Source organism: Nannobrachium achirus, assembly GCF_963921795.1.
Source record: "Nannobrachium achirus genome assembly, chromosome: 2".
Classification (NCBI taxonomy): Eukaryota; Metazoa; Chordata; class Actinopteri; order Myctophiformes; family Myctophidae; genus Nannobrachium; species Nannobrachium achirus.
In genome coordinates this window covers 23,868,782-23,895,752 of record NC_137811.1, presented here as the reverse complement: position 1 = coordinate 23,895,752, position 26,971 = coordinate 23,868,782, and the positions used below count along the sequence as shown (strand labels likewise).

The following is a 26,971-nucleotide window of genomic DNA, read 5'->3' as shown; positions in this document are numbered from 1 at the left end:
ATCAAGCATCGAAGATAGCCGACCTCCAAGCTGCGACGCGTTGTGAGCTTGGAGGTCGGCTATTTTTGGTGTTTTCACCAAAGGGCCCTTTTTGAAATTTCAGCCCCTGCCTCTCTAAGATTCTCTGCACGTCCCTGCTCCATACAACCTTCTTCTGAAATCTCCTCCTTTCTTTTCTCTCCCACGTCTCTTCAACCCTAATCCCTTTTTATCTCCCATTTTCTCTCCCGTCTCAACTACCCTGCTCTCTCTCTCTCTCTCTCTCTCTGCCCCCCCCCCCCCCCCCCCCCCCCCCGCCTCCCTCCCTCTCTCTCTCTCTCTCTCTCTCTCTCTCTCTCTCTCTCAGACCAGAGAAGCAGTGAAACGTGGAGACCTGGAGACTGCGTGTAGGAACAGCACCACGGCTCGGCGCTTAGGCCATGCTGCCCTTGGCATTGGATCATCGCCATTGTGTGTTTCATCCGCTATTCCTTCACGTTTCTCTGGCATCTTTAAGCACGATTCATCCCCATTCCTCAGCTGACACAGAAATGATCTGTGAAACAATCTGAACGTTTTTGTTTAAGTTGTTTAAGTTTTAGGTGTGGTACGTGGAAGGTTCATACAGGACAGTGGAGCTATTTTCATTTCTATATATTTTTTATTTGTTGAAATGTTTTGTTGCTGGTTGTGTAGCATGTTAGATGATAGATATTGTAGATTTTTGCTCCTTGACTTTTGTTGAATTAAACTCTTTGACAATATCTTGTCGCTACAGTAATCTTGTTTGTGAATTAAACTGAATTTAGTTCCAATAGAGACCGTGCTTAACACATCTATATTGACATATACATTTACAAGGACCAAAATCACAATGGCTTACTGCCTATTCTATTTGTGAAAATAATTCTGAATATTAGCCTGGAAATGATTAGCTGATAGCTAATAGTTTACCATGTAGAGTCAGCTATGTATTTATTGGTCCTCTTCTACACCAAATATCTTCAAAAGACACTCCTGGCAAAGCATCAGTGCTAGGCCTACTTTAAAAGCATCAGTGTTTATTGAGAAGAACAAGCTCATTTAATTTGGACTTTCATTTGTTAGTATCCTCCAGGGTATTGTGAAATAATTATATGAATATAACACTAATATTTTTTTAAATCATGTAAAACAAATGACATGGTACTAATCATTTAGGAGGACATACCAGAGTCTGCACACTGGTTGAAACCAGTGTGCAGACTCTATGTCCTCCTTCATTTTTGAATAGAAACACATATATGAAGCTTATTTTTTTATAAAATATTTTCGAAACATTATTTTTATTTTAGCATCCGTTTTTCAAGAAAAAGTTGACTATAGCTCCTTTAAGTCTCTCCAGTTCCACTGCTGTGCAGACCCTATCAGAACCTTTAATTCATTGTATAGCTTTTCTCTCATCTTTATCCTGGTAGGCCAATTTGACATAATTTGACACAATGTAGGCTACCGTATAAATGTTGTTCATGTTATTATTATGGTGATGTCATGTGGGGTTATGTTTTATCTTTTTGCTACTATTTGTAATTATGTTATTGTTTGTATTGATAGTAGTCTAGTAGTAGTAGTAGCCTAGTAGTAGTAGTAGTAGTAGTAGTAGTAGTAGTAGTAATGTTTTAAGAAAATAAATGATATTACAAAGAAACCAGGTCAAGAACCCTACAGGTACTAACCAAACAAGGCCACAGAGCCTCTAAAGACGGTCAACAACAAGCAGTCAAAGTAAAACCCTCCAGTGTCAACTCTTCCTGAGAAAGAGAGCAAAGGAAAGTGTGAAATAAACATGTGTAAGAAACAGAGTTGGGCTTGGGGGGCTGATCATTTCCTCATAGTAAAAAAAACAGCTTTGCTTTTTTAGGTATGTAGCACTTCCACTACTGCATCAGCAAACAACATGAATCATCAACTAAATAAGGAACAAAGGACCATTGTACTCCAGCATCGTTGTCATTTTCTGTACCTGGATCTATGCTGTAACCACTGTAAGCATGTGGCTCCTTGACAAAGACTATTACTACGAGGAACTATTTTTGGTGTGACATTCATCAGTTAAAAGCTGAACATGTGTTTAATGCAGGATCTGATTCATGCCATGTCATCCCACATACATTAGGCCTATCCAGTGGTGGAAAAAGTACTCACATTTTTTTATTTAATTTAAAGGTAGGGTAAATGATTTCATTTAATTCAAATAAATAATAACAAAATGGGTCTATACGTTCTGACTAGTTACTAGTATACATAGTATAGGTCCATATTTGGACTTCATCCTTATCCCCTGTGAGGAAAAAAAATGTTGGGTGACACCCTATTCATTAACTCTAAGCTTTGCCTTTCATTCTTCTCATTCTTGCGTAGAAATTGAACATTTTAACCACTCACTGTGCTCCTACCTTCTTCACGCTTCCTGTAAAAATCACACTCGTGTGAACTGAGCGGTGGTGTGTGTGTGTGTGTGTGTGTGTGTGTGTGTGTGTGTGTGTGTGTGTGTGTGTGTGTGTGTGTGTGTGTGTGCAACAGCGCCCCTCCCTTAACATGTGTGGTCAGAAAAGGTTACTGCAGGCTACAGACCCGGAGACAGACAGACATACAGACATACAGACAGACAGACAGACAGACAGACAGACCCACACACACGGCCACGTATAGGAGCGTTGTGACCACCGCTCAAAAACAACATGAGTGCAGTACTATGGCCGGTGTAGCATAGCCAGTCTGACACCTGTCTTTGAATGTTGAACTTCCACCACTCCATTGTGGTTAACCTCAGGGCCCCGTGGGTGCAGTTCGTGACCTGTGTCTGGTTTCTTTATGACAGTTAAGAAAAATTGCAGTCATTTTTCATATTCTTACAAGCATAACAGCAGTTTCCTGTTCATGTCACACTAAGAGCAGATTACTACTTTTCCATTGTTGTATTATTCTGGAAACCATATTCACCAGATATTCCCATATATTCAGTAGGTTTAGGTTATGGTCTGTACCTGTACATTTGTCAGCTAAATCTTAAAACAGAGACGGCCAGTGTGTTGACCTCTGCTCCCAGGGCAAATCTATACTATAATTTTGCGAATGTCTGAGTGAGTGAGTGAGTGAGTGTCTGTCTGTCTGTCTGTCTGTCTGTCTGTCTGTCTGTCTGTCTGTCTGTCTGAAACAGCGTTTCTCCTCAGTGGCTGGAGCAATTGATCTGAAATCGCATCACCATTAGCATATGAACACACCTAACATAACTGTGAAGCCCGTTTGTCACTTTCACAAATCATATACTGTATATTAGCATTTTTATGGTGTATCTACTATCTATTCTGCATCTAGCATGAGGCACATCTATTCTGCATCTAGCATGAGGCAACATGTTTAACCAGCTCTCTCTGTGTGTGTGTGTGTGTGTGTGTGTGTGTGTGTGTGTGTGTGTGTGTGTGTGTGTGTGTGTGTGTGTGTGTGTGTGTGTGTGTGTGTGTGTGTGTGTGTGCGCAGGCAGGCGGGTGTGTGCGCAGGCGGGTGGGTGGGTGGGCTGGGGGGGGGGGGGGGATGGGGGGGTAGCCATTAAACGAAACGGGTATTTCTTACATTGATGCTCTAACATATTATCATGCAAGCACCAGTTAAAGTTACTTTCCATCCCTCATATACTGTATGCACAGTGCACATCCCATAACCCACACACTGCACATAATTTTGGAGCAAGTTACTTTCCATCCCTCATCCCATAACCCACACACTGCACATCATTTCGGAGCTCATATCTTTGAACGGGTAAGGGCTAGTGTCATTAATTGCCTAAAGGTTCCTAGGGGCCACAATCTCGAGCCCACATATACTGTCAACAGATTGGCATCTTCTTGTAGGCCTCAGCTTACCTCAAGGCAGACGAGAAGTCAGGGCTCACTGATCCAATAGAAAGACAGCTTCTCAAGGGTTTGAGTGACGCAGGGTCCAATCTGCTCCTTCCACTTTGTGACTATAAATTGTGACCAAAATGTAATTGTGTGTATTGTGTGTCCCTTCACCAAGCTGGAGGTCTGCTCCACTGGGGCTGGTCCATGCATCCGGCTTGTACTCTCTGCAATAAACCTGGCTGGAACCTCTGATCTGAACCATCTCTCCTACTTCTCCTCCAGCAACAAAGGTTAAGAATGATGAACTAATAGATTCCGGTACTATTTTAGACTTAGGATAGTCTTCAATATACTTCACCATCAACATGGTACTGAGACAATAACATTTCATCAGTATCTTTGTGACCTTTTGTTCTGTTAACTTGAACCTTTCTACCTACACATGACATGAGCCATTTGCACACCACGCACAGGGGTACAATAGAGTGTTAACAAATTTGCTTTTTCTCATCACTAGTAACTAAAGTTTTCAAATAATTGTAGTGGAGTAAAAGTACAATATTTTGTCATTTGACAAAATTGTCATACTGACAATTGGAAATAGTCCAGTCAAGTAAAAACTACCTCAAAATTGTACTTAAGTACAGTAGGCCTACTTTAAATGAGTACATGTACTTAGTTACTTTACACCACGGATGAATACAGACATTGAACTTTATAGATTGCAGACAGTTAAGAGATAATGAATCATTTAGTAGTGGTGGTAGTGGTAGTGACAAGGTGAATTCCTGTACAGTATATGGAATATTCATCTGCACTTTTCTGTATAGTGGTCCTAGCAATATTTAATAACACAACCACAAGATGTGAGAGTTGATTTGAAGATTAGACCATCCAAATGTTTATGTTTCTAACCAATAACCACAAATTACATTGACCTGCACATTAGAAAAATAACTCAATTCCACCAGTGATTATTGTTCTATTACCAGACATCCCCCAGTAATAATAATCACGCCCGGATAGGGCTTTGCAATACAATTAAATTATAGAGAAACCAGGAGGAATACGTCCATAGACCTACAGTACAAAGTAAAAACTCAGACTAGTTTACATTTTACTAGCCTGGCATAGCCAGACTATATACTAATGCAACTATTAACTGCAGTTTATATTCCCACCGTGTGTTAACATGGGTGGATTGTTTAGCTGTGCTAGGCTAACATTTTACATCCCTATGGGAGTCATCATGTGAGGCAAAGTGGGGGGTTAGTGTTCTAAAAAGGAAGAATGACCAGTGTATGACCTGTGTGAAAGAGATATGTGAGTGAGTGGCATGCAGTGTCTACACTAGGAATAGCTCTGGTCCAGAGACCAGCACATGAGTAATACATAGAAACAATCACTATTTGTGTTGCCATCTCACTTCATGTTCACTAGTGTTGTTTTGGGGGAATATTTTGTTCATTTGAAGGCCATAACCTGGTTGTTAATGTATTCACATAGCTTATATGGCGGCTGTAGCTCAGGAGGTAGAGTGGGTTGGCCAATGATCCGTGGGTCGGAGGTTCAAATCCCAGCTCCTCCTGTCAACATGTCGAAGTGTCCTTGGGCAAGACACTGAACCCCACGTTGCCTCCAATGAGTTAGTTGGTGCAAGCTTGCCACCATTGGTGTGTGAATGTGGGGAGTGAGGACACTGGCGTCGAATGTTCGCCGCTTCACTTCCCAATGTATGAATGAATGAACCATTGTAAAGCGCTTTGAGCACTTGGAAAAGCGCTATAAAAATGCAATTCATTAAAAATGCAATTCATTATTATATATAATTGCGTAGGCCTATTCTTTATTATGTATACTTTTTCCATTGGCTGCAGCACATGCAGTTGGCTATCTTACCCAAGCACCCCAGGGAAGATGCCATTCTAAATTTAGAATGGCATCTTCCAGTATAGGCTATACGATTTAGAAGCTATGTTTGTATGGATATTATCTACAGTACACCAGTGTCAGTGTATTTTTACTATTGTTAAGCTGTGTATAGGCTAAATTAAATAAATACAAATACAAACATGACCAATATCAATATGACTGTCTCCACAAATCTATTAGTTAAACTGCCTCCCGTTTGTATGCCAGAGCTGGCAAGAACTGTGTTCAACTCAGAGGTAATACTAGGTTCAACTGTGTCCTGTCCTGTGCGAGTGTGCCCTCTAGTGGACTGCATTCGTTCCTGCAGGACTGAGCACAGTGAAAGTCTACCACAGCGGAGAAGTAAAATCCCCCCAATTCAATCACTGTAGTTCAAGTAAGATGAGTCTTGGTTTCAATGTATAGTTTATACTTTATTCAACACTAAAATACATACAACCGACAAAATATGAAGAAACATGTTTATACATGTGCAAAATCATTTTACAAGTGAATACATTAGACACTGAACCGGGTTCTAGCTGTCTGATTGGAACTTACGCTGTCATTAATAACAAGCACACCAATACATCTATTGTGTCACTGAATATCTATTGAACACAAGCTGTATGATATACTATAGAGTGCTTTATGGCTAAACGATAGCTTATTCTTTTTCTAGTGACGAACCACGACAGCATCTAACAATAAAATGGAAGGCCATGGTGAAATGATTGAGCCTCATACATTGACAATCAGACATGTTTATTGTACATTAATCCAATATTTACAGAATTATTAAATAATTCCTCCCCCTAAGGCAAAGCTCGACGGTTGTGGGTACAAATTACAGAGCACACATACTGCTGTTCCTATCACCCATTGTATTTTTACACACCAGACATCCAAAGCTAGGACCGTAGGTGGCAATTCATCGTGTTCAAGATGTACGTGTTATCACAGATAATTGGTTATATAAAGTTTAACGCCATGGAGTGAAGATCAAGTGACAACATGCCATCTTTATTTTCAGCTTAGTTAAGTAGAAAAAAAAAGTCCCTTTAACTGAAATGTTTTTAATGCACTACAGCAGTAGTTCTCAAACTTTTTTTAATTTCAAGGTCCGCCATAACTCCCATGATCCTTATGGATTCCAATGGTTCCAAATTGTACACTCTCAGAGTTACAGACCTGTAAGGGTCCATTTGGAACCCCTGGAGCCACTTTGAGAACCACGGCACTACAGTATGTACATAATGAACTCAGTACAGAGTGAGGTGTTACATCAGTTGTGCTGGCATTTTAGCCGAAGACATAATCAAGCCAATAAATATATGACGGAGAGGAGCAGAAAGAGCAAGTCCAAAAAGAAAGCAGTATTCAGAGATCACGTTGTGTTCGTCTTGGAAGAAAAACACAGACCTATCCGTGAATAAAGGGCGTTCGTTGGCTGAGCATGGTCGACGTGAGGGGAGGGGATGAGAGGTGGTCTCATTAGTAAGAGCGGATGGCAGGAGGGATGTGGGCACAATCCTGTTCGTCGAGAGAGCCGTCAATCACAGGGCGGTACTCCAAGGTCACCTGTAATTGGACGAGAGCATGGAGACATCAGAGCCCTGCTGCGCTGCCTTACATCCAGAGTTCCTGTATAGTTGGTTACGTATTGTCTCTCGCACCAAAAATAGGCGATCTACAAGCTCACATGTCGCAGCATGACAAAGTTGTGAGCTTGTACATCTATTTTTTGGTGCAAGACAATCGGTGCGTAATCAAGGATAAATCGGGTGTGATAATCAGCATTCCTAACTCTATAACACCATTTCAACAACATGGGGAGGGGAGTGTATTCAAAGGGATAGTGTGGTTTGAGGCATTTACACATTTTCCTCCTTACCCATAGACAAACTCATGGCTGCCTTTATTATGTCTTTGCATGCAGTTTGAAGGTATGTCCAAGAGTGTGCTTAAAGTGTTAGTTCAGCTATTTTTGACATGAAGCTGTGTGAAATACTTGCCATTAAAATAGTGGTTACAAATGTATTAATTGATTACCAGAGTCCCGTGGTCAGAGTTCTGGTCAGTTTTAGATGAATATAAAGTAGTTCCGGTAATTTGGCAGGGGCTCATGGCCCAATCATTAAAAATAGATGAATCCACAAAACTAGCGTCATTTGTATTGTTGACCTATTTCTACCAAATAGACCAACTTTCGTTCAACTTTGACCCCTCTGTCACATGGTACTATTTTTTGTGTCCAGTATCACTACGCCGCTGCAACATATTTCCCCAAAACAAGGTGCTTTGCAGTCAGCTGATCAGAACAAAACGTCACTCTATATGGTAGAAATAGGCCAACAATACAAATGACACTAGTTTTGTGGATTAATCTATTTTCAATGATTGGGCCACGCCAAATGGCCCCCACCCCATTGGAACTACTTAATATTCATCTAAAACTGACCAGAACTCTGACCACGGGACTCTGGTAATCAATTAATACATAATTTGTAACCACTATTTTAATGGCAAGTATTTCACACAGCTTTATGCCAAAAATAGCTGAACTAACACTTTAACAAGCTTATTTCAGATCATGATCTGAAATTAGCCGCTCCGCTCCAAAATCAGGAGAGTTAACAATGTTCTTCTTACATACAAAGTACATGCAAAACACTGACAATTACCATGTAGTTTGGAACTTAATTACTTACTTTACCAATAGGGAAATAAGTGACTTTATAAATACATTTACAAACAGTAAGTTTTGTTTGACCAGCAATAAAGGTGTTTCCCTTCTTTTGAAAGGACCTACTACTTGATCCCACAGACATAAAGGAATTGAGCTAAACTCAACATACCTTCAAACTGCACATAGGCTAGAGACAGTAAAAAGTAAGCAGTACGAATATGCTCAAGTAATATTAATAAGAAAACAGAACAATCGCTTAAGAAATTGACCAGATTTAAGATTATGTACTGTGCACAGCTTGACTATTTGTAGTGTGAATGAGGGGACACACAAACACACAGCTATAGCATACCTTGCCAGTCTTGGGGTCAACAGAGGACAACGTGTGCTTCCTCCAGTGCTTCTCATAGGGAACCCTCTCCTGACCTTGCAGAGGTCTAGAGTAATCATACTCATCGATGCGGTCCTGGGAGACAGAGAGACAGTTGGGAGTGAGTGGCAGATAAAGATAGGTAGCAGGCTGGTGAAATGCCTAAAAACCAATAAAGGGGACAGCTATGCTGTCACTATGCTGAGTGACAAGAAAATGGTAATAGATCAAATAATAATGAATAACACGTAAGTAATGATGCTCAACATTGGTTTCCAACAGAAGCCATAATCATTGATAAAGAGAAACAGAGACACACTTAAAGTAGTAGTTCACGCCTAAAATGACCGTTTTTCTATTGATTACACAAACCATGGTGACTTGAGTTCAATAATCATTTTAGTTTTTTGTCACATTCCTAACACAAAAATGTGATTATGGTAAATTTACCCCCATTGATTAAGGATGGGGACCCAAATGCTTGGTGTGAGTAATCAATAGAAAAAAAGTCAATTTGGGGGTGAACTACTCCTTTAAAGAAATGTAAAAAGAGGGATCTAAAGACATACAGTAGACCTTGACACAGATGGAATGGGGAGCACTGTCAAACAGAGAGAGAACAGCACATTGAACCAGACCTTATAGTCCTCTCTGGCGTGGGCTCCTCTACTCTCCTTTCGCTGCTCTGCTCCGTGGATGGTCTGAACGGCATTCAGCATCAGGTTCTGAAGTTCCAGCGTTTCCGCCAGATCTGTGTTCCACACAATGCCTGGAGAGGAAGAGAGGAGCTTTCAATATGTTGTGACACAGCAACAACGTTACTGCTTCCTAGGGAATAATGTCACCTCTCTGAGAGTGACTGCACAAAGTGAGCAAAGTGTGAATGAGAGAGAGTGAATGTGAGTCTACATGGTGACAGTCGCAGGGACGAGGGAGGGTGGAACTGTACCATACCTCTGTCAAAGGTCTTGATGTCATCCAAGGTCTGGTAGATGGCGTCCATCTTGTCACATCCCTCCTTCAGAACGTCGCCGGTACGGAACACTGCAGCATGGTTTTGCATAGTCTGCACAACGGGACAGAGAGACGATACGATGTTGTGTTAGCCTAGCCTGCTTCCAGACCGCACACTCTCAGAGTGGACCCTTTCTCTGGTCTGGAGCTGAGTACATGAATCGACATTGAGTAACCAAAAACTGCGGCTGATCCAATGAGCGCGGGGGGTGGGGGTGGGTCTAACGAATATCCAATGCGCGCAGCAGTTGAAACGCTTCAAACGAAGTTCACACACACAGGCAGGCTGAGGAAGGCGCGCACACACACACACACACACACACACACACGTGCTGATTTCACCAAGCTGTTAATGTTGATTACATGTTTCTGGTCGCAGTTCTGTGTGGAAGCAGTCACTGGCACAGACAGAGACACACACACAATCACACACACACACACACACACACACACACACACTCCGCGACCGTGCATCGCGTCCACCGTGCGTCTCGATCACCGTGCGTCGCGATCACTCGCGCGCGTCCTCTCGCAAAAAAGTCCCTCCCCCGTAAATCGCTCAGAATAGGGCACAGTTTCAGACTACTGCGTGAGCTGAGTCTGAGATCAGGCTAGTGTTACTAGTGCCTACAACGGTGGTTTTTAACCCTTTTCATATTAAGGTCCATTATTTACTCTGCATTTGAGCCACGGACCACATTTTCATGAGATTTAGCATCATGAAACGTCGAATATTTTGTTATCGTTGGATAAAGATTTTTTTGACAATTTCATGCTGTATTGACGTGGTACTATAGGGGAATAACAAGCAAAACGTTGATCAAAACAATTCTTCTACATCTCTAATTGTGTAGACTTCTTGTAAATTAACTCATACAGTGCCTATCCCGAACTAGTTCGGGATATTCGGGATCAAAAACAATTTTTTATTTGCTATTTTACTTACCCCGAGCTGCTTGGAGCAACGTGGGTGGTCCCGGCTCGCTAGCCGCTAGCCAGCAAGCCATTCTACTCTGTCCGACGATATATTCCATTGAAAATGGTTTAAAATAAAGTTTAGACCCCCCCCAATGTTCACCCAATGTTCATTGTAGGCGGCGCGACGTATTCCAGGGTGCCTATCCCGAACTAGTCCGGGATATTTAATGAAATGAATAAAAATGATAAGAGGCCTTCTGAAGCCTGGCCTGATTTTTGTAGCTACTAGCCGAAAGCTAGCAACGTCCCGGCCGGACGTTATTTGCGAACGCAATCGCCAATCTCCGCCTAATCCAATGAAAGACCACATCTTTAAAGGCTTATATCTCTGGATTGTGTCATAGGGAAGCGGCGCGAGGTTTATTTACGGCGAAATCGCCCAAAAATGATCTTTTAGATGACAAAATGGGAGTAGCCATTCTGTTAGCATCTTCATCCGGGACATTTCCATGCCGTGCATGAACGTGAGCACGTCAGGTCCTGGAAGGTGAAGTCCTGGAAGCTAAAGCGCTCGCCTATGAGAGATGCGCTGGCATTCTTTGGCCCCTAGAGGGCGCTGGCACTCAATGAGTTAAGTAATGCAGATGTTTAACAATCATTTCACTTTTGAGTGTAAAATTAAACCAAATCCTTTTGGTTTCATTTTACATTAAACCAAATCCTTTTGGTTTCATTTTACACTCTTAACTCTTTTACCGCTTTGGACGTTCCCGTTCGCCCCATTTTTCCCGGCGGCGCGATGCCAATTGTACGTTCTTTGGCTCGTTCTTTTGTACCTTGTTTTGATGTCTGTAAACTGATGAGGGGTCGCGCGGGTGTGTACCGTAGAGACAGCTCCCGTAAAAGTGCTCTCAAAAACCCACTGGACGTTAGCATCAATGGAGTAACAACACTCTTCCTTGTTATTTTCTCTGGGTCTATTGCTCTGTAGCGATTGAGCTAGCCTACCGCGGCCATTTCACATTAATTCTTGCATGAGGCTGCCCTCTACTGCTAGTATAGAAAAGTACACCTATTTAAGGAGAAAAGAAAATAATAATGATGAAAAAAAAATGAATACATCTTTGTCTATAACATCGCAAAGGTAAGGTGCTTTTGCTGGCACAAAACCCAATAAATAAATAACAACATCTGGCAGTAAAACTGTTAAGAGTTAAAGATCTACACAGGTCTATTTGGTTACCAACTCTCCATCATTTAGCTGGGGACCACCTTGACCCTAACCCTAACCAAAGGCCAACGGTGGATTGTTGACAGACTATGCTGGAGATAATGAGAGTGTTTGTTGGTGTACATGCTGTTGGTGTGTCCATACCTTCTGCATGTTGAGTCTAATCTCGGAGGTTCTCATGCTTCCGTTGGCGAACCTCAGCTTGTCCAGGTTGGCCACAGACTCCTCTCCTGCACTGGACTTCAGCGGGGACAGCGCCTCTCCTGGAAGGAATAACAGAACATAAAGGGATAATAGTTAGCAGTGATATGGTTTGTATACATGCTATAGTGTAGGTTTTGATAAATAAACATTTAAAGAAGAAAAGGGTTTTGCGGTGATGTTGACCGATAACAGTAACAAACTTTGAATCACTGTTTTCTTAAAATGTTACAGTTCCATGTGCAATGCAAATATGATGTTATCTCTGGTAACAGAGCTAACATCATCTTTGCATATTGAATATGCCTCCATAAATAGCACCATAAATAACTTTCTTTCGCTCTTTCACATGCCTTTGTTTTTTCAGGGATATTACCCAAAGTTCTGGTAATTGGTCTGGTCCGGTTCAGGTGCTACATCGCTTATTTGTATTGCTCCAACATTTAAAAAAAAATATATATATATGTACAGTATGATAACATCAGATTAAGGTAATTAACTCATTTACTTCCCCAGATGAGATATTAGGATAGTCAGTACTTTGGACAGACCACCAGAGGAGATATGACACTCCCATTTTGACCACTAGAGGGAGTTGACTCCATAAGCTATGGAGTCAACACTTAGAGTATTTCCTGGCTAAGCTATGGAGTCAACACTTAAGAGTATTTCCTGGCTAAGCTATGGAGTCAACACTTAGAGTATTTCCTGGCTAAGCTATGGAGTCAACACTTAGAGTATTTCCTGGATCTCATTGCCTGTTTGTAAAAACAGCTCTGGGGCAGCCTGCATTCAACACAATCTAACTTTACATGGGATTATCGAAACTGAACAATATCTTTTCCTGATTCCATGACATCCACGTGCATCTTTTGAGAGCATAGATGTAGGGCTGTCACGATATGACATTTTACATGACGATTAATTGTCACTCAAATAATTGGCGATTAACGATTTAATTGTGTTTTTGTCGTTGATAATTACATTTCTGTTTGGCTTTTAGGCTTTAAAGTTGTACATGGTAGATATGACACATAACCTAAATATACAAAGAAATTACTGACATATTTGACAACTTACAACTTAAAAAATAACTTTGATAGTGGAAATAGCCGATCTACAAGCTCACAACGTGTCGCGATGCGACGCGTTGTGAGCTTGTAGATCTGCTATTTCCACTATTTTGGACATTTTTCAACATTCACGATTATGACGATTATGACAAAATAATTGCGATAATGTCAAATAATCACGATTAGACGATAATGTAATAATTGTGACAGCCCTACATAGATGGGTGGATTGGATCTACGCATATTATTCTATACATTTCTTCTAGGGTTCGTGAAAACCAGATGCTGGAAGAAAATGATTAATAAATAAATACATTCTGGCAGTAAATGAGTTAAAGGCTAGTTCAAAATTCTCCTTTCCAATAACACTCCTGTTGAGAACTCTAATATCCATGCTGACAGACTGGTTCCTTTAGTTCCTCACCTGGTTTGTCCTGCTCTGCGATGGTGAGGGCGCAGGCTCTGCCGAACACCACCAGGTCCAGCAAGGAGTTGGCACCCAGCCGGTTGGCACCGTGGACACTGGCAGACGCTGCCTCGCCACAGGCATACAGGCCTGGCACCAGCTTGTCTTCTCCGTCGGTATGGGTGATCACCTGGGCAAGAAGTGACAGGGGGTACACTGTGATTGCTGCTATTCGTCTCAAAAAGCTTTATATCCTGTACATCGTCACTGTCCAGCAGAAACCTAAACTAAACTTTTTCAGGTTTTAGATTTGTCTTCTTCACAAGTCAGTTCTATTGAACATCCTTTATGTCGGTGTGTTGGTTAAAAGTATATTGAACCAATGAAAAGTAGTAAAAATCGCTGTGGCCAAAACCTCCAAACTCCACTTAAGCTGGATGTTTTTTCATTTCCTGAAAAATGAACATTTTGGAGCTACCTGGGTTTGGCCAGACAGCAGAGATATAGAACATGTATTTAACAACGCAATGTGACATAGCTCTGTTTACACCCTCCAGCTGTATATACGTATGTTTCCAATTTTCAACTGTTATTGCTTTGGCAATGTAAACGTTTGTGTTTTCATGCCAATAAAGCTTTATTTGAATTGAATTAAATTACTCACTTTCAACCTGGAGTATTTTTGGGGGCGTGTCATTAATAGGCAAAACATTTCAAAAGAAATTCAAGGGGTAAAAAGTAGCGTGAGTGGCGTTGTGAAGTGTCGGAAGCTTGTAGATCGGCTAATTTTGCTGTTTGTTGTATGATGTATGTAAGGTATATAAGTGCTTATATGTGGCCTTAGTGTGATGTAGGCTGGTTGGTAGTGAAAGGATACAATGAGTGTATTAGCAGATGATTACAATTTACAGACTGCATACATGGTGATTCACTGCATGCATTTGAGTTAACAGTGTAGTGATAGAGGGGAGCAAATGCATTATAGACAGTAAAAACCTGGAGGATTAATTTAACTCTGAAATTGCAAAAGATTGACCCTTTTCCATTTTTACAAATTGTATGGGGGTTTGTGTGTATTTTCGTCATGTATTGTACACACCTGTCCCTTATAGTTGGTAGGGATCCCTCCCATGTTGTAATGCACAGTAGGCAGCACAGGGATGGGCTCCTTCGTAACGTCCACCCCAGCGAAGATCATGGCGGTCTCTGAGATGCCAGGCAGTCTGGTGGCCAGCTGCTGAGGAGGCAGGTGGTGCAGCTGGAGGTACACGTGGTCCTTCTCTGGACCGACACCCCTGAGAGACAGGAACAAGAAGTGGAGAGAGAGAGAGAAAAGAGGAAATATGAACATATCACACCCATACTCCATTCTCTACACTGGCTTCCCGTCTCCTCCAGGACAATCTGGCTAGCCATCGTCAAGGAAAAGGGAAAGACACCGCCCTCTCTGTTTTGTACCAACGTAGCACTACATCTGTTCTAGCCTGACACTCAGCCTGAATTGACATTAACAAAAATTTAAAGGGGTGTGGCTAGCGATTCAGGGTCTGGAACTAGGCTACATCTGTTCTTGAAAGATTACCTTCAGGATAGAAGGAATGCCTTCCCAGACCACCTGAGAGCACCACATGCCGTTGACACTTTTAACTGGGGACTAAAGACCTTTGTTTTTAACAAAGCATTTGTACTGTCATGAAACTGTACCTTTCCCTATGCAAACTTCTAAGTCTTCAATCAATAGATGGACTTATGGATGTCTTGTGTGCTTTCTTAGCTCTGTATACTGTAGGTGACCACTGATCTGAATTCATTCATTTCATTGTTATTTTCTTTTAATCATAGTCCCTTTTAAATCTTTGTTTTCCCTTTTAATGTAGCACTTTGGGATTTGCTTCAAATGAAGTGTGTTACAAATCAAATGAATTTATGGAAAAATACAAATACTTCTGATCAATTGTTTGACTCTAGCTTGCTGGGGAGACAAGAAGTGTCATTGGGCAATACCCAAGATAGCTGGTAGCGATCAAAGTACTCAATCTTCATGTCAACAATCATGATGAACATTATTGTAAAAGAAAATCCTAACATAAAACAATTATGAATGACTACTGCATTATTCATGCAAGTATCTCCACAGACATGCAGATATGCACACACAGCCTACCTTCCCTCTCTGATCTCGATGGTCATGGAGCGGGACACCACGTCTCTGGAGGCCAGGTCCTTAGCGTTGGGCGCGTAGCGCTCCATGAAGCGCTCTCCCTCACTGTTGATCAGGATGCCACCCTCACCACGACACCCCTCTGTGATCAGGCAGCCAGCACCGTAGATACCTGCACCCATTGACATGTGAACCCATTTAGAACTGGACAGCACGTGTGTCAGTTATTTGATACTTTAGCTATTCAAAAATAGCAGATCTACAAGCTCATGAGCTTGTAGATCTGCTATTTCTTTTTAATCATGAAAATGTGTGCAAATCTTTCATCTTTTTTAAAGCGAACACTCAAATCTTTCTTTCTCTGGGTCCCTGGAACAAAATATTTTGAGATGGGGGTCCGCAGTCAAATACATATAATTCTAGGGGTCCTTGAAATTAAAAAGTTTGAGCACCACTGATACAGAAACATGCGTTTTTCATTTAGAAGACATTTTTAGAATTGGCCACAGGTCTTAATGGGTTAAAGGAACAATACAAATGATTATTATTACACTTGCATATCATTGCTAAGATTGTAAAGGCACAATTTGGCATTTGTGAACAACACAACTCGTTTTGCAGGTTATAATAAAAAAGCTCTATCTGAGGGACTAGCTGTGGTATCTGGTCTGACAGGTTGACTGCAAGATGGTATTTTGAAGGCACAGAGACAGGCCCGCCACTAGGCACACACAGCGAGGGGTCACGTGTGCGTGTGTCTAATCCAGGTTGTGTTATTAGCACACATATCTTCGCTCAAACAGTTTAAACATCGGTGTGTTTGCGATGGGACAGGTGCGTGTGTGTGTTCACGATGGGACGCGTGTGTGTTGGAACTGTTGCAGGTAACAAGTACAAATTTTCTTTCCATCCCTGATGCACAGTGCATAACCCAAACTCTGCACATACTTTGGGCGCCCATATCCCGGGACCGGTATGGACTAGTTTATTATATAAATGTCACATAGCTCATCCCTAGCCCTACAGTAGCTGTTAGCTAGTCTCTCAGAATCAAGAATCCTTTTAAATACATAAAAATAGTCCTGCCGCACTATTGAGGCATTGAGCTTTTTTAAACGTTTTTCAGAGTGAGATCTTTACGGGTTCATATTTACAATGCCAGACTGTCACACTGTCAGCCTTAAATCATCACTCAGGAATGTACTGTACATAGAGGTTAAAGCACCAAAGGCAGACACAACATGACACACCAAGAAGTGCTCTGTGTTTTAGCCTTACACTGAACCGTGATAGACCTTATTTGACCTCTCGGCCAGAATTACATCAAGAGCAGTCCATACATAACTAAGGAGCTACAGTGTCAGATGTCAAACAGTGTCAAAGAACAGTAATAACCCACAACCTATTATGACTCCTAGACTCAAGCTGCCTATGTGCTCTTATACATTTAAAAGCAACTTTTCTCCTCACCAGTGGGGTGGAACTGTACAAACTCCAGATCCTGGCAGGGCAGACCAGCTCTGGTCACCATGGCATTACCATCTCCTGTACTGGTATGGGCAGACGTACAGCTGAAGAAGGCACGTCCATAACCCCTGGAGACAGAGTGAAATACAAGGTTAACTCACTTTTATTGTACACTGTAAGGCAGGGTTCCCCAATAGGCGGCCCGCGGGCCATTTGCGGCCTGCGGGGGGCTACTGTCTGGCCCCCACCAACCCCAGGAATAATGGTGGTATAAGAGCAGCAACAACACTAGTATATCGTCGTTGTCGGGTGGAAACCTCATTATCTCCAAATTTGTACGTTCTTTCGCAAAGTAAAGCCCTGCTTCATCATACAAGACTGTCGCAAACAGCAGATCTACAAGCACACAACAAACACTACAAGCACTACAAACACTACAAACACTACAAGCACACAACAGCGTTGTGTGCTTGTAGATCGGCTGTTTTCACAAGTTTAAATCATTTTTAAAATGATAAACGGTTTTGGACATACAAGATTTTCACCCGACAACAACGATATCTGAACTGTCACTGGAGTAGTGGGAACGCCACCGTCGCCCCCTGCAATGTTGTGGCCCTTGGCTTGGTACCCTAGACATAATTCAATGTTGTGGCCCTCGGCTTGGTACCCTAGACATAATTCAATGTTGTGGCCCTCGGCTTGGTACCCTAGACATAATTCAATGTTGTGGCCCTCGGCTTGGTACCCTAGACATAATTCAATGTTGTGGCCCTCGGCTTGGTACCCTAGACATAATTCAATGTTGTGGCCCTCGGCTTGGTACCCTAGACATAATTCGGCCCTTGGGGGAAACTAATTTGGGAACCCTGCTGTAAGGTAAAGTCAATGAGAACCTAAGTAAGATCAACTCCTGTTTATTCAAACGGGGTGTGTGTGCGTGTGAGTGTGCGTGCGTGCGTGCGTGTGTGTGTGTCCTACCCAGTAGCAATAACCGTGTTCTTGGATCTGAAGCGGTGGATAGAACCGTCCTCCATGCAGAGGGCGATCACTCCTTTACACTCGCCATCTTCCATCAGCAGATCAAGAGCAAAATACTCAACGAAGTAGCTGGTGTCATAACGAAGTGACTGGAGAAGAGACATGAATGATGAATGTGTGATTTTTGTGTGTGCTGTATTACCAACATTGTTTTCTCACTCAACAGTAAACAAAGCAGCATACATACAGTATAAGTGTATAGAGGATATCTGCAATGTTTTTGTGACAATTTAAGGACTTTTTAATACCTCTAAAATGACAAATTACGCGAGGCGTTGTGAGCATGTAGATCGGTTCTATTTTTACAATAGAACCGTGTTATACAAAATGTAATGCCTCAACTCTTAGTGCTCATAGGGTGGGGGGTCCCCAGTTAAAGTATGATTATTTTGGGGGCCGCGGCCTGAAAAGGTTGCGAACCACTGGTGTAGACTACATTTTAGTGCTGCCAGAGTTTGTGATAGAAATAAGCAGCTGGGTCTATGAAAACAAGACCAAAAGAAGCGTCTGGGCCGCATGAGCACTTGAAACCTATATACTGTTGGCTTTGTGTGTGTGTGTGTGTGTGTGTGTGTGTGTGTGTGTGTGTGTGTGTGTGTGTGTATATGTGTGTGTGTGTGTGTGTGTGTGTGTGTGTGTGTGTGTGTGTGTGTGTCCCTACCCGTCCATACAGTGTGTGCAGCAGGGAGTGTCCTGTCCTGTCTGCCACACAGCAGCAGCGATGAGCCTGGCCTCCCTTTCCAAACTTCAAACTCTGACCTCCAAACGCCCTCTGGTAGATCTTCCCGTCTTCAGTACGGCTGAAAGGCATTCCAAAGTTCTCCAGCTGGGAATTGAAGGAGGAATTCAGACGATTCAATAATTCGACGTGTTCAGAAATAAGAAGAAAGAGAGTAGAGAAAGAGAAGATTCAAATGTGTAGTGTGTGTGTGTGTGTGTGCGTGCGTGCGTGCGTGCGTGGAGGAAGAATGGAGGACGTGCGTTATTTTTTCTTTGAATGTTCTCACCTCCACCACGGCTGCTGGGGCCTGCTCAGTCATGTAGTGGATGGCATCCTGGTCTCCCAACCAATCGGATCCCTTCACTGTGTCGTAGAAGTGCCACCTCCAGTCATCTCCCTCCATGTTCCCCAGCGCTGCGTTGATCCCACCCTACAGACACCCAGCAGACATTAAGCCCTTCATAAAGCTGCGTTGATCCCACCCTATAGACACCCAGCAAACATTAAACCTCAAAAGAGGTCTTGACCAGAGAAAGTGCACAACTCATTGGGTATACGTGGGATGAATCTTAATATCACGCATTTTCTGCAAGCACCCCAGACTTCTATTAGAGCACACTAATTCTGGTAGTGGTACTATGGTACTATTTCTGTCTGTTTGCTCTACATCTCAGAGTTGGGCTTTGGACAGTTCATAAACCTTACTCTAATGACATTATTGGTTTCTTGCAATGATCATCAGTTGTGACCTGGGGTGACATGACCTGACGAAGATGTATTGACATCGAAACGTTGTCACTCTTGCCTGCACCCTGTAACCAATAAAGGTGGCTTTAACAGTCCGTGTTTGCTCCAGTACACTCCTTTCCACATATTCAAGTCCCGTTCCTGAGATGCACCGGACCGGCCTGAACTAGGCTAGAGGCGCGGTGGGCACTCCTCATGATCATCAGTGGTCATTTCAAACAAGATTTCACACTCTGAAAAATATATATTGTTTCTATTTCAGTGTGCCAACTTTCCAGGAAGAGAAAGGCTGTAGATTCCAATTAGCCTGGAATCCCAATCAATTACGTTATTATAATAATATAATATAATTTGATACTTTAGAAGGATTGTATAAAAAATGTAAAGCATAGAATAGCTTCTTCTGGCTGGGCAGTGGGCACGTCGTTAATTCATATAAACCTCATTCATACATAATTTCACAATTCAACACAGACCTGTTATGAATATTTAAATAATAATATTGACCATGAGGACACTCTACCAACTGCTTTCTTATGCCCTGCCTAAACCCTAGCCAGCACTTCAATTTAACTCAATCCTATTCCTACCCCTACCAATCCTGGCTGGCGCACACTTTCTGTGCACTTGTACTTGCTTTCATGTTTACATGCTAGGAATGTTGGCTACTGGCATTTATTGTTCCATATCGTCAACTGTTCTCGCAATCTCATTGACAACATTATGTTATGGGATTAAAGCCTAATTTATACACCGCACCATAGTTGTTTTCACCGTGATTTCGCAAAAACAATTGGGAAGGAACTGAGGAAACTGTTTAAAAAATATGTTTTGGCGACCCATTTTAAATCTCCCACGACCCATATAAAACTATGGTCTGGACCCTGGAGCTGTATGGAATTCCATATTTGGGCCAGGTGCCGTGACGCCAGCAGCGCAGTGATGTCATAATTGGACAGCTTTATATTCAAACAACTGAGTGAGTGGTTGCACTCACAGAGAGGACAGAGACATGCATAGGATCGAACTGGTTTACGGTGCTACTATTGTATTCTGAATTGCTGAGGTTTGAGAGGAATTCATTTTCTCCAAAGATAACATTTGTTGTGACCTGCCATAATGACATCTGGCATAACACCTAGACCTACATCACCAGAGGGGGCGCTCTCTGTAACGGCTCCAGTGCTTCAAGGCACCATGAATAGGAGGGACTTGCTGACCATTCTCCTGGCGCTGGGGATTTGTTTAATACTCTCCCTCGGTGTCTTGGCATACTTCTGGTTTACCGGTACGTATGATTGTGATGAGGTGAGTAGGCCTACAGGTAACTGCACACCTGGATTTGCAGTTTGCAGGATGGCCACCCTGTTCCCAGGATTTGGTGCTGCACCATCTCCCATGTTCCTCGATGGATCCTTTAAACAATTCCGCTGCATCAGTGATTATGTCCTTCCGTTTGGAATCAAATCACATGAGAAGATCGTAGAGGATATTCTGTCAGCTACAAACAACTACAGCTTAGGGGAGGAGTTGGACGGTTTAAAAAAACGATGCATTGTCGTGGGGGCTGGAGGAATCCTGACCAATAAGTCCTTGGGCCAGACGATCGATACGTTTGATGTCGTTGTGCGGTTGAACGCAGCTCCGGTGAAAGGCTACGAGACAGACGTGGGGTCCAAGACCACCATCCGCATCTTGTACCCCGAAAGCTGTCCCAAGAAGATGGAGGAGATAGAGAGCCAGTCGCTGTTTGTCCTCTTGGCCTTTAAAGCTACGGACCTTGAGTGGTTCCGACACATGGTCTTCAACGAAAAGCTACCTGATACGGAGCACTGGAAGTCAGTGGCACAGCATGTACCTAGAGAACCGGCAGACATGCGAATCCTCAACCCCTACTTCATCAGAGAGGCTGCTTTCAAGCTCATCGGATTGCCATACCGCTATTATGGTGGGCCAGTTTGGGATAAGGAGAAGGGAAATATTCCCACCACGGGGGCAGTTGCCATAACGATGGCCCTCCACAACTGTGACCAAGTGTCTGTGGCTGGTTTTGGCTACAACATGAGCGACCCCGACGCTCGCTTGTATTACTACAGCGACCTGAAAATGTCAGAAATGACAGTAAAGGGCAATAGTCATAACATAGTGAAAGAAAAGCAGTTTCTGGCAAAAGTTTTGAATGCTGGAGCCATCCAGGACCTGACCATGGGCATCATCGACTAGGGGTTTTCAACAGATTTTGACCCAGGGACCACCATCCTGATTAAGAGCAACCAGTGTATCACCTATTCGGGTGGGGAGGAAGGGCGAGCTCCCAGAGTGTCCTCGACCGCAGACGCATCCACCCGCGGATTAGACGCGTCCTCTCCGCGGACAGAACACGGATTAGACGCGTCTGCTCCGCGGACGGAACGCGGATTAGACGCGGCCTCTCCGTGGACGAGACACTACACTCCGCGGATTTGTACACAGTGGCGTACTGGCTAAATCCCCAACTCCCAGTTTAGCATCCCGTACGGAAGGACCTACCACCTAAACCTAACCCTAACCTCAGTAAAACTATGCCTAAACCTAACCTTAACCCTAACCTCAGTAAAACTTCCCCTGAGGACGCCCGTCGTCCTCACGGGAGGACGAAGCGACGCTCGCGATGCTAACCGCTCCGTCCTCCCGTCCTGGCGTCCTCCCGGGAATACGGAGCGACGCTGCTGATGCTAACCGCTCCGTCCTCCTGTCCTGGCGTCCTCACGGGAAGACGGAGCGACGCTGGTGATGCTAACCGCACCGTCCACCGGTCCTGGCGTCCTCACGGGAAGATGGTGCGACGCTGGTGAGATGATGCGAGTTTGAGCACAACGGTGGGGGCGCGGGGGTGTGGGGGGAGGACGCGTCTGCGGTTGTGGACGCTCTGGGAGTTCGCCCTTGCTGCACAATAGTGTCAGTTTTCAAAGCATTTTATTACCAGTACAGTGCAAGAAGCACAACATTTTTGTTTGATAGCCTACCGACATATTTGAATGCATCAACCATTTACACAAGTATTTTTTTTCCTCTGGACCAAGCAGGACAGGCCAATTTGAAAAAGTTCACTTCCAGCAGAAAGTGTGAAATCTTTGTGCGTTAAATTCAAAAATCGCACCAGTGCGAATTGAGCGGTGTTTTGGCTAACATGTGACGTCATAGACATCATGGACAGAACAGCTTTTGATTGGTCTGTGGAATATAGAGACAAGAGCAGATTTTCAAGCTAACATTTTCTCGCAGATCCTCAACCTAACAATGTCTAGCATGGTACTCTAGTGGTTCTCAACCTGTGGGTCGGGACCCCCAGAGGGGTCCCCACGTATTTTGGGGTGTCCCCAGATGATTAACTTAATGTGCAACACTTTCTCTCTCAACAGTAAACAGACCAGTAACGTTTAAGTGTATAGCACATTTCTAAAGTGACAATTTAAGCACGTTTTAAGACCTCTGAAATGACAGATTAAACATTGGCCAAATTGTCAAATATTAGAGGCAGAAATTGTGAATATAGCAGATCTACAAGCTCACAACGCCTCGCAACGCGAGGCATTGTGAGCTTGTAGATCTGCTATTTTCACAATAGAACCGTGTTAGGCTTAACAAAATAAAACATTGGTTTCCGGTTGGCTGTAATTTTAGGGCTGAGTAGGTAGGGAATTTATTTTATTTTATTTTTTATTTTTATTTTTTTGTGGGCATGATGGGTAGCAAGGAATTTTATTTTATTTCCTCATGGGAAGGATGGGTAGGTAGTTTTTTTTTTTTTTTTTTTTTTTCCTATGGCAATGATCGATTATGCTTCTTTTTAATATATTATGTTTTCCTGAGTTACCAATTTCTAAATCATTAAATGGTTCATATTTACACATTAAAAACAATAAAACTGGGAGAAACAAGAATACAAATGTTTTCTAAAAGAAATGTGTTTTTGCAAAGAAACGGTGGGATTGAAATGATCAGTCTGTAATGAGATGCGCAGTCGCCAGGCACGTGCGCACATACAGCAAAAGGGGCTTGAGCCCTTAATTTTTATCAGTCTGAAAAGGCCCTTTTAGAAATGTCAGCCCATGCCTCTCCAAAATTCTGTGCACTCCCTGGATAGGCGAGAGTGCCGTCTCGCAGCAGCAGACGGCGGAGATGCTCGCATGTAGCCGCATGTTAGTAAAAGGCCACAGCTCGGCCCCAGGGGGTCCGCGAGGGACGGGGCCGGCTCCCAGGGGGTCCCCGGAGGGTCCCCCACGCTCGGGGACCCCCGTGGACCCCCTCCGTGCCCGAAAAATCTCGGCCGAAACGCCCAAAAGCGGCCCGTCCACCGCATCTCTAGCGGATACCCAAGCTAAGTAGAGGAATAACTTCCAATCGTTACGTTGGGCTGCAGATGAAAACTGACATCGGCACTGTTTCACCTCCTTAATTATGTCTGCAAACGTTTTAGTAGTCAATCGAATTATTCTAGGAGGTGGTTTGCACGGGCAGACGATGGCTGGAGGAGGACATGCATGTGCTGCTGTTTATGTTGTGCGCCGCCGTCTCCTCGCGATGAAGGCAATGACGCATGAATAGTAAAACAAAACATTTGCGCACATGATATTTTAGACGAAAGAAAACTTTGATTAAACTTCGCGAATGTGGTCGCACCAAATATATTTTTTGTAAGACGTTTTTGATCGACTCTGTCGGATTTTGACTTAATTTTATTTATTTTTTTATTTTCACTCCAAATGCCAATAAAATCATCAAGGGTCGGTCGCCAACCGGAAACCAACATATTATTTTGTTAGGCCTTATACAAAATGTAATAACTCAACTCTTCGTGCTCGTTAAGTGGGGTGGTCCCCAGTTAAAATATGATGTTTTGGGGGTTGCGGCCTGAAAAGGTTGAGAACCACAGCAATAGAGCAGTGGATAAAATAGTCTAAATTGTCACTGTACCTGTGCGGCAACCGTATGAGATCTGGTGGGGAACAGCTTGGTGATGCAGGCTGTGTTGAACCCGGCCTCTGACAGGCCAAAGGCAGCCCTGAGTCCTGCACCTCCAGCCCCCACCACAACGGCATCAAACTCATGGTCCACCACTGGGTACTGGGTAGAGATCTAAAGATGGATTTGCACCAAGAGCGAGAGAGATTGAGAGAAGTTCAATAGAAATTGATCAGAAGGAATAAAAAGCCATGAGAGAAAGACGACAAGATAAAGGAAAACTTAAATTATTAATTATTACAAGGCTATAAATTGGTGGTTAGAGTTCAAGTCCACTACTGGTTATGGCTGAGATTGTGTTTGACACCAAATTAGACAGAAGGTGATGACAGTCAGACACAACTTATGCAGGCTTATGCCACCATGATGCTAAGTCTTAAAAGTCGATTAAGTTATCATAATTTGTAGCTATTTTACTATTAATCCATGCAGCTAGACAGATTCATCATGGTCTACTCTGTAGTCTGTATGGTCTAAAAACACGAGGATAGGTGACAGGACCATGAAACTGTTTGTACAGTGAACCGATCTTAAAGGACCAGTTCACCTCTGGGACAACCAGATCTTATTTTATTGTTGTTTGGGACAGATCAACACAATCCTGAGTTATTTTTTGTGTTCAATCTGTCATATGATGCAAAATGCATCATATGACCAGTTGTTGCATGCTGAAATACTAAAATATCTAAAAACACAGATTGTACACAAAAATGATGATGCTCTCCCAGAGTTACAGTCAAAGTGTCCTTGAGCAAGACACTGAACACCTATTTGCTCCCGGTGAGCAGGTTGGTGCCTTGCATGGTTTCCTCCGCCACTGGTGTGTGAATGGGTGAATGTAATGCACATTGTAAAGCACCTTAGATAAAAGGTGCTTTACAATGTGCACTATGCACTATTTACCATTTATAAATATATTCAATGAAAGCCATTGTTGCGGCTCACCTCATTTGACACTTTGGCGTTCTTCTTGCCATAGATGGAAAAATGAAAGTTCTTGGAACCCTGGGTAGCAGCAACAGGGGCCTGTGAGAAAAGAGACAATATTACTCACTAAATAGGTGATTTGAGATGTATTTAACTTATTGACATAATGAATATTGCATTTTCATGCAGCTTCATTGTACACATAACAGTCTGTGACAGACATCTTTGATTGATTGATTTCTTTTACAGCTTGCAAAGACAAGCACACTTATGTACAGTACAATACACATTCTCCTAATAGGATTTTAAACCCAAGAAAGCCTGTGGCGTGTTTCCATTGCAGCCCAGTTTGTACTCAATTCATCGCAACATACATGTATTTAAAACTGTTGAGACTACAAGGATTCTAGGTAATTCACTCATGTCGTCTAATATTGCAGTGCATGGCTCATCTTGGCAGTACCACTCCTTCACTCAACTTATTTATTTATATAATTCACAACTGAGTATTAGGGAGTGGCATTGAGTGAGACATAAAACCAGACCATGGTTATAGACTGTCTATAACTTATATGTATCTTATTGAATAACTAAGTATCATGGAACAATTTAAGCAGTGGTTCTCGCAGTTGCAGTTCTTCTAGCCTAATGTACCATTGGGTTTTGTTGTGCTGAAGAAAACTGACTGTACACATTGTTTACGACCACTTTATGACCAATCGTCAATTTAATGTGATTTATGACATGCAATGTTACATTCAAATGAGTGTATTGTCTATAAACATAATGATTATTATTATGTCACAGCAATAACCAGCCAGTCACGTTTCCATTATGTCACAGCCACACACATCAAACAGTACAGTGTGTGACGTTGCTCATGTGAATGTGTGGGGCTTACGAAACCCCAGACAGACAGACAGACTAGACAATTCACACATCATGTTCTACAAAACACAAGACATCAGCCGAAGCAGCGAGGACAAACATACACGTAGTCGTAGATAACGCATAAACAACGCAAGTGAAACTCACAGATTGGGTTTTTGAGAGCAGTGTCCTCTTGGAGAGGAGCCTGGATGCTAGACGGACGTTAGCCATGGCGTCTGGTTGAGACGAGGGATGACCCTGAACTGAAACAAACAGGGGACACGCTTCACTGTGGCACAGCCTGGACACTACCATGTTGGAGATCCGGGGGGTGATCGAAATATAACCATAACCCTGCTA

General features: G+C 42.8%; 2 protein-coding genes across 2 annotated transcripts; one reads left to right on the top strand and one right to left on the bottom strand.

Moving 5' to 3' along the window:
• Positions 1 to 6,337: 6,337 nt before the first annotated feature.
• On the bottom strand, positions 6,338 to 26,857 carry LOC308294697 (succinate dehydrogenase [ubiquinone] flavoprotein subunit, mitochondrial). The gene is made up of 15 exons (XM_080737489.1): positions 26,777 to 26,857; positions 25,760 to 25,840; positions 24,767 to 24,928; positions 19,350 to 19,493; positions 19,004 to 19,168; positions 18,283 to 18,431; positions 17,305 to 17,429; positions 15,838 to 16,006; positions 14,773 to 14,968; positions 13,692 to 13,863; positions 12,138 to 12,256; positions 9,785 to 9,896; positions 9,469 to 9,599; positions 8,813 to 8,926; positions 6,338 to 7,352 (listed from the first exon to the last, which is right to left on the bottom strand). Exons 1-15 carry the CDS (start codon positions 26,840 to 26,842, stop codon positions 7,266 to 7,268), a joined length of 1,992 nt encoding a protein of 663 aa, XP_080593615.1. The 5' UTR covers positions 26,843 to 26,857; the 3' UTR covers positions 6,338 to 7,265.
• On the top strand, positions 21,167 to 22,033 carry LOC308307961 (CMP-N-acetylneuraminate-beta-1,4-galactoside alpha-2,3-sialyltransferase-like; the record flags this gene model as incomplete). The annotated part of the gene is made up of 1 exon (XM_080753304.1): positions 21,167 to 22,033. One exon carries the CDS (start codon positions 21,167 to 21,169, stop codon positions 22,031 to 22,033), a length of 867 nt encoding a protein of 288 aa, XP_080609430.1.
• Positions 26,858 to 26,971: the final 114 nt, after the last annotated feature.

Coding starts and splice junctions, on each gene's coding strand:
- LOC308294697 (XM_080737489.1), bottom strand. CDS start 26,842: ATGGCTAACGTCCGTCTAGCATCCAGGCTCCTCTCCAAGAGGACACTG. Junction 13,864..14,772: donor CTACCAACTATAAGGGACAG/GTGTGTACAATA, acceptor CTTCTTGCCCAG/GTGATCACCCATACCGACGG. Junction 9,897..12,137: donor TTAGACTCAACATGCAGAAG/GTATGGACACAC, acceptor CCCGTTGTGCAG/ACTATGCAAAACCATGCTGC.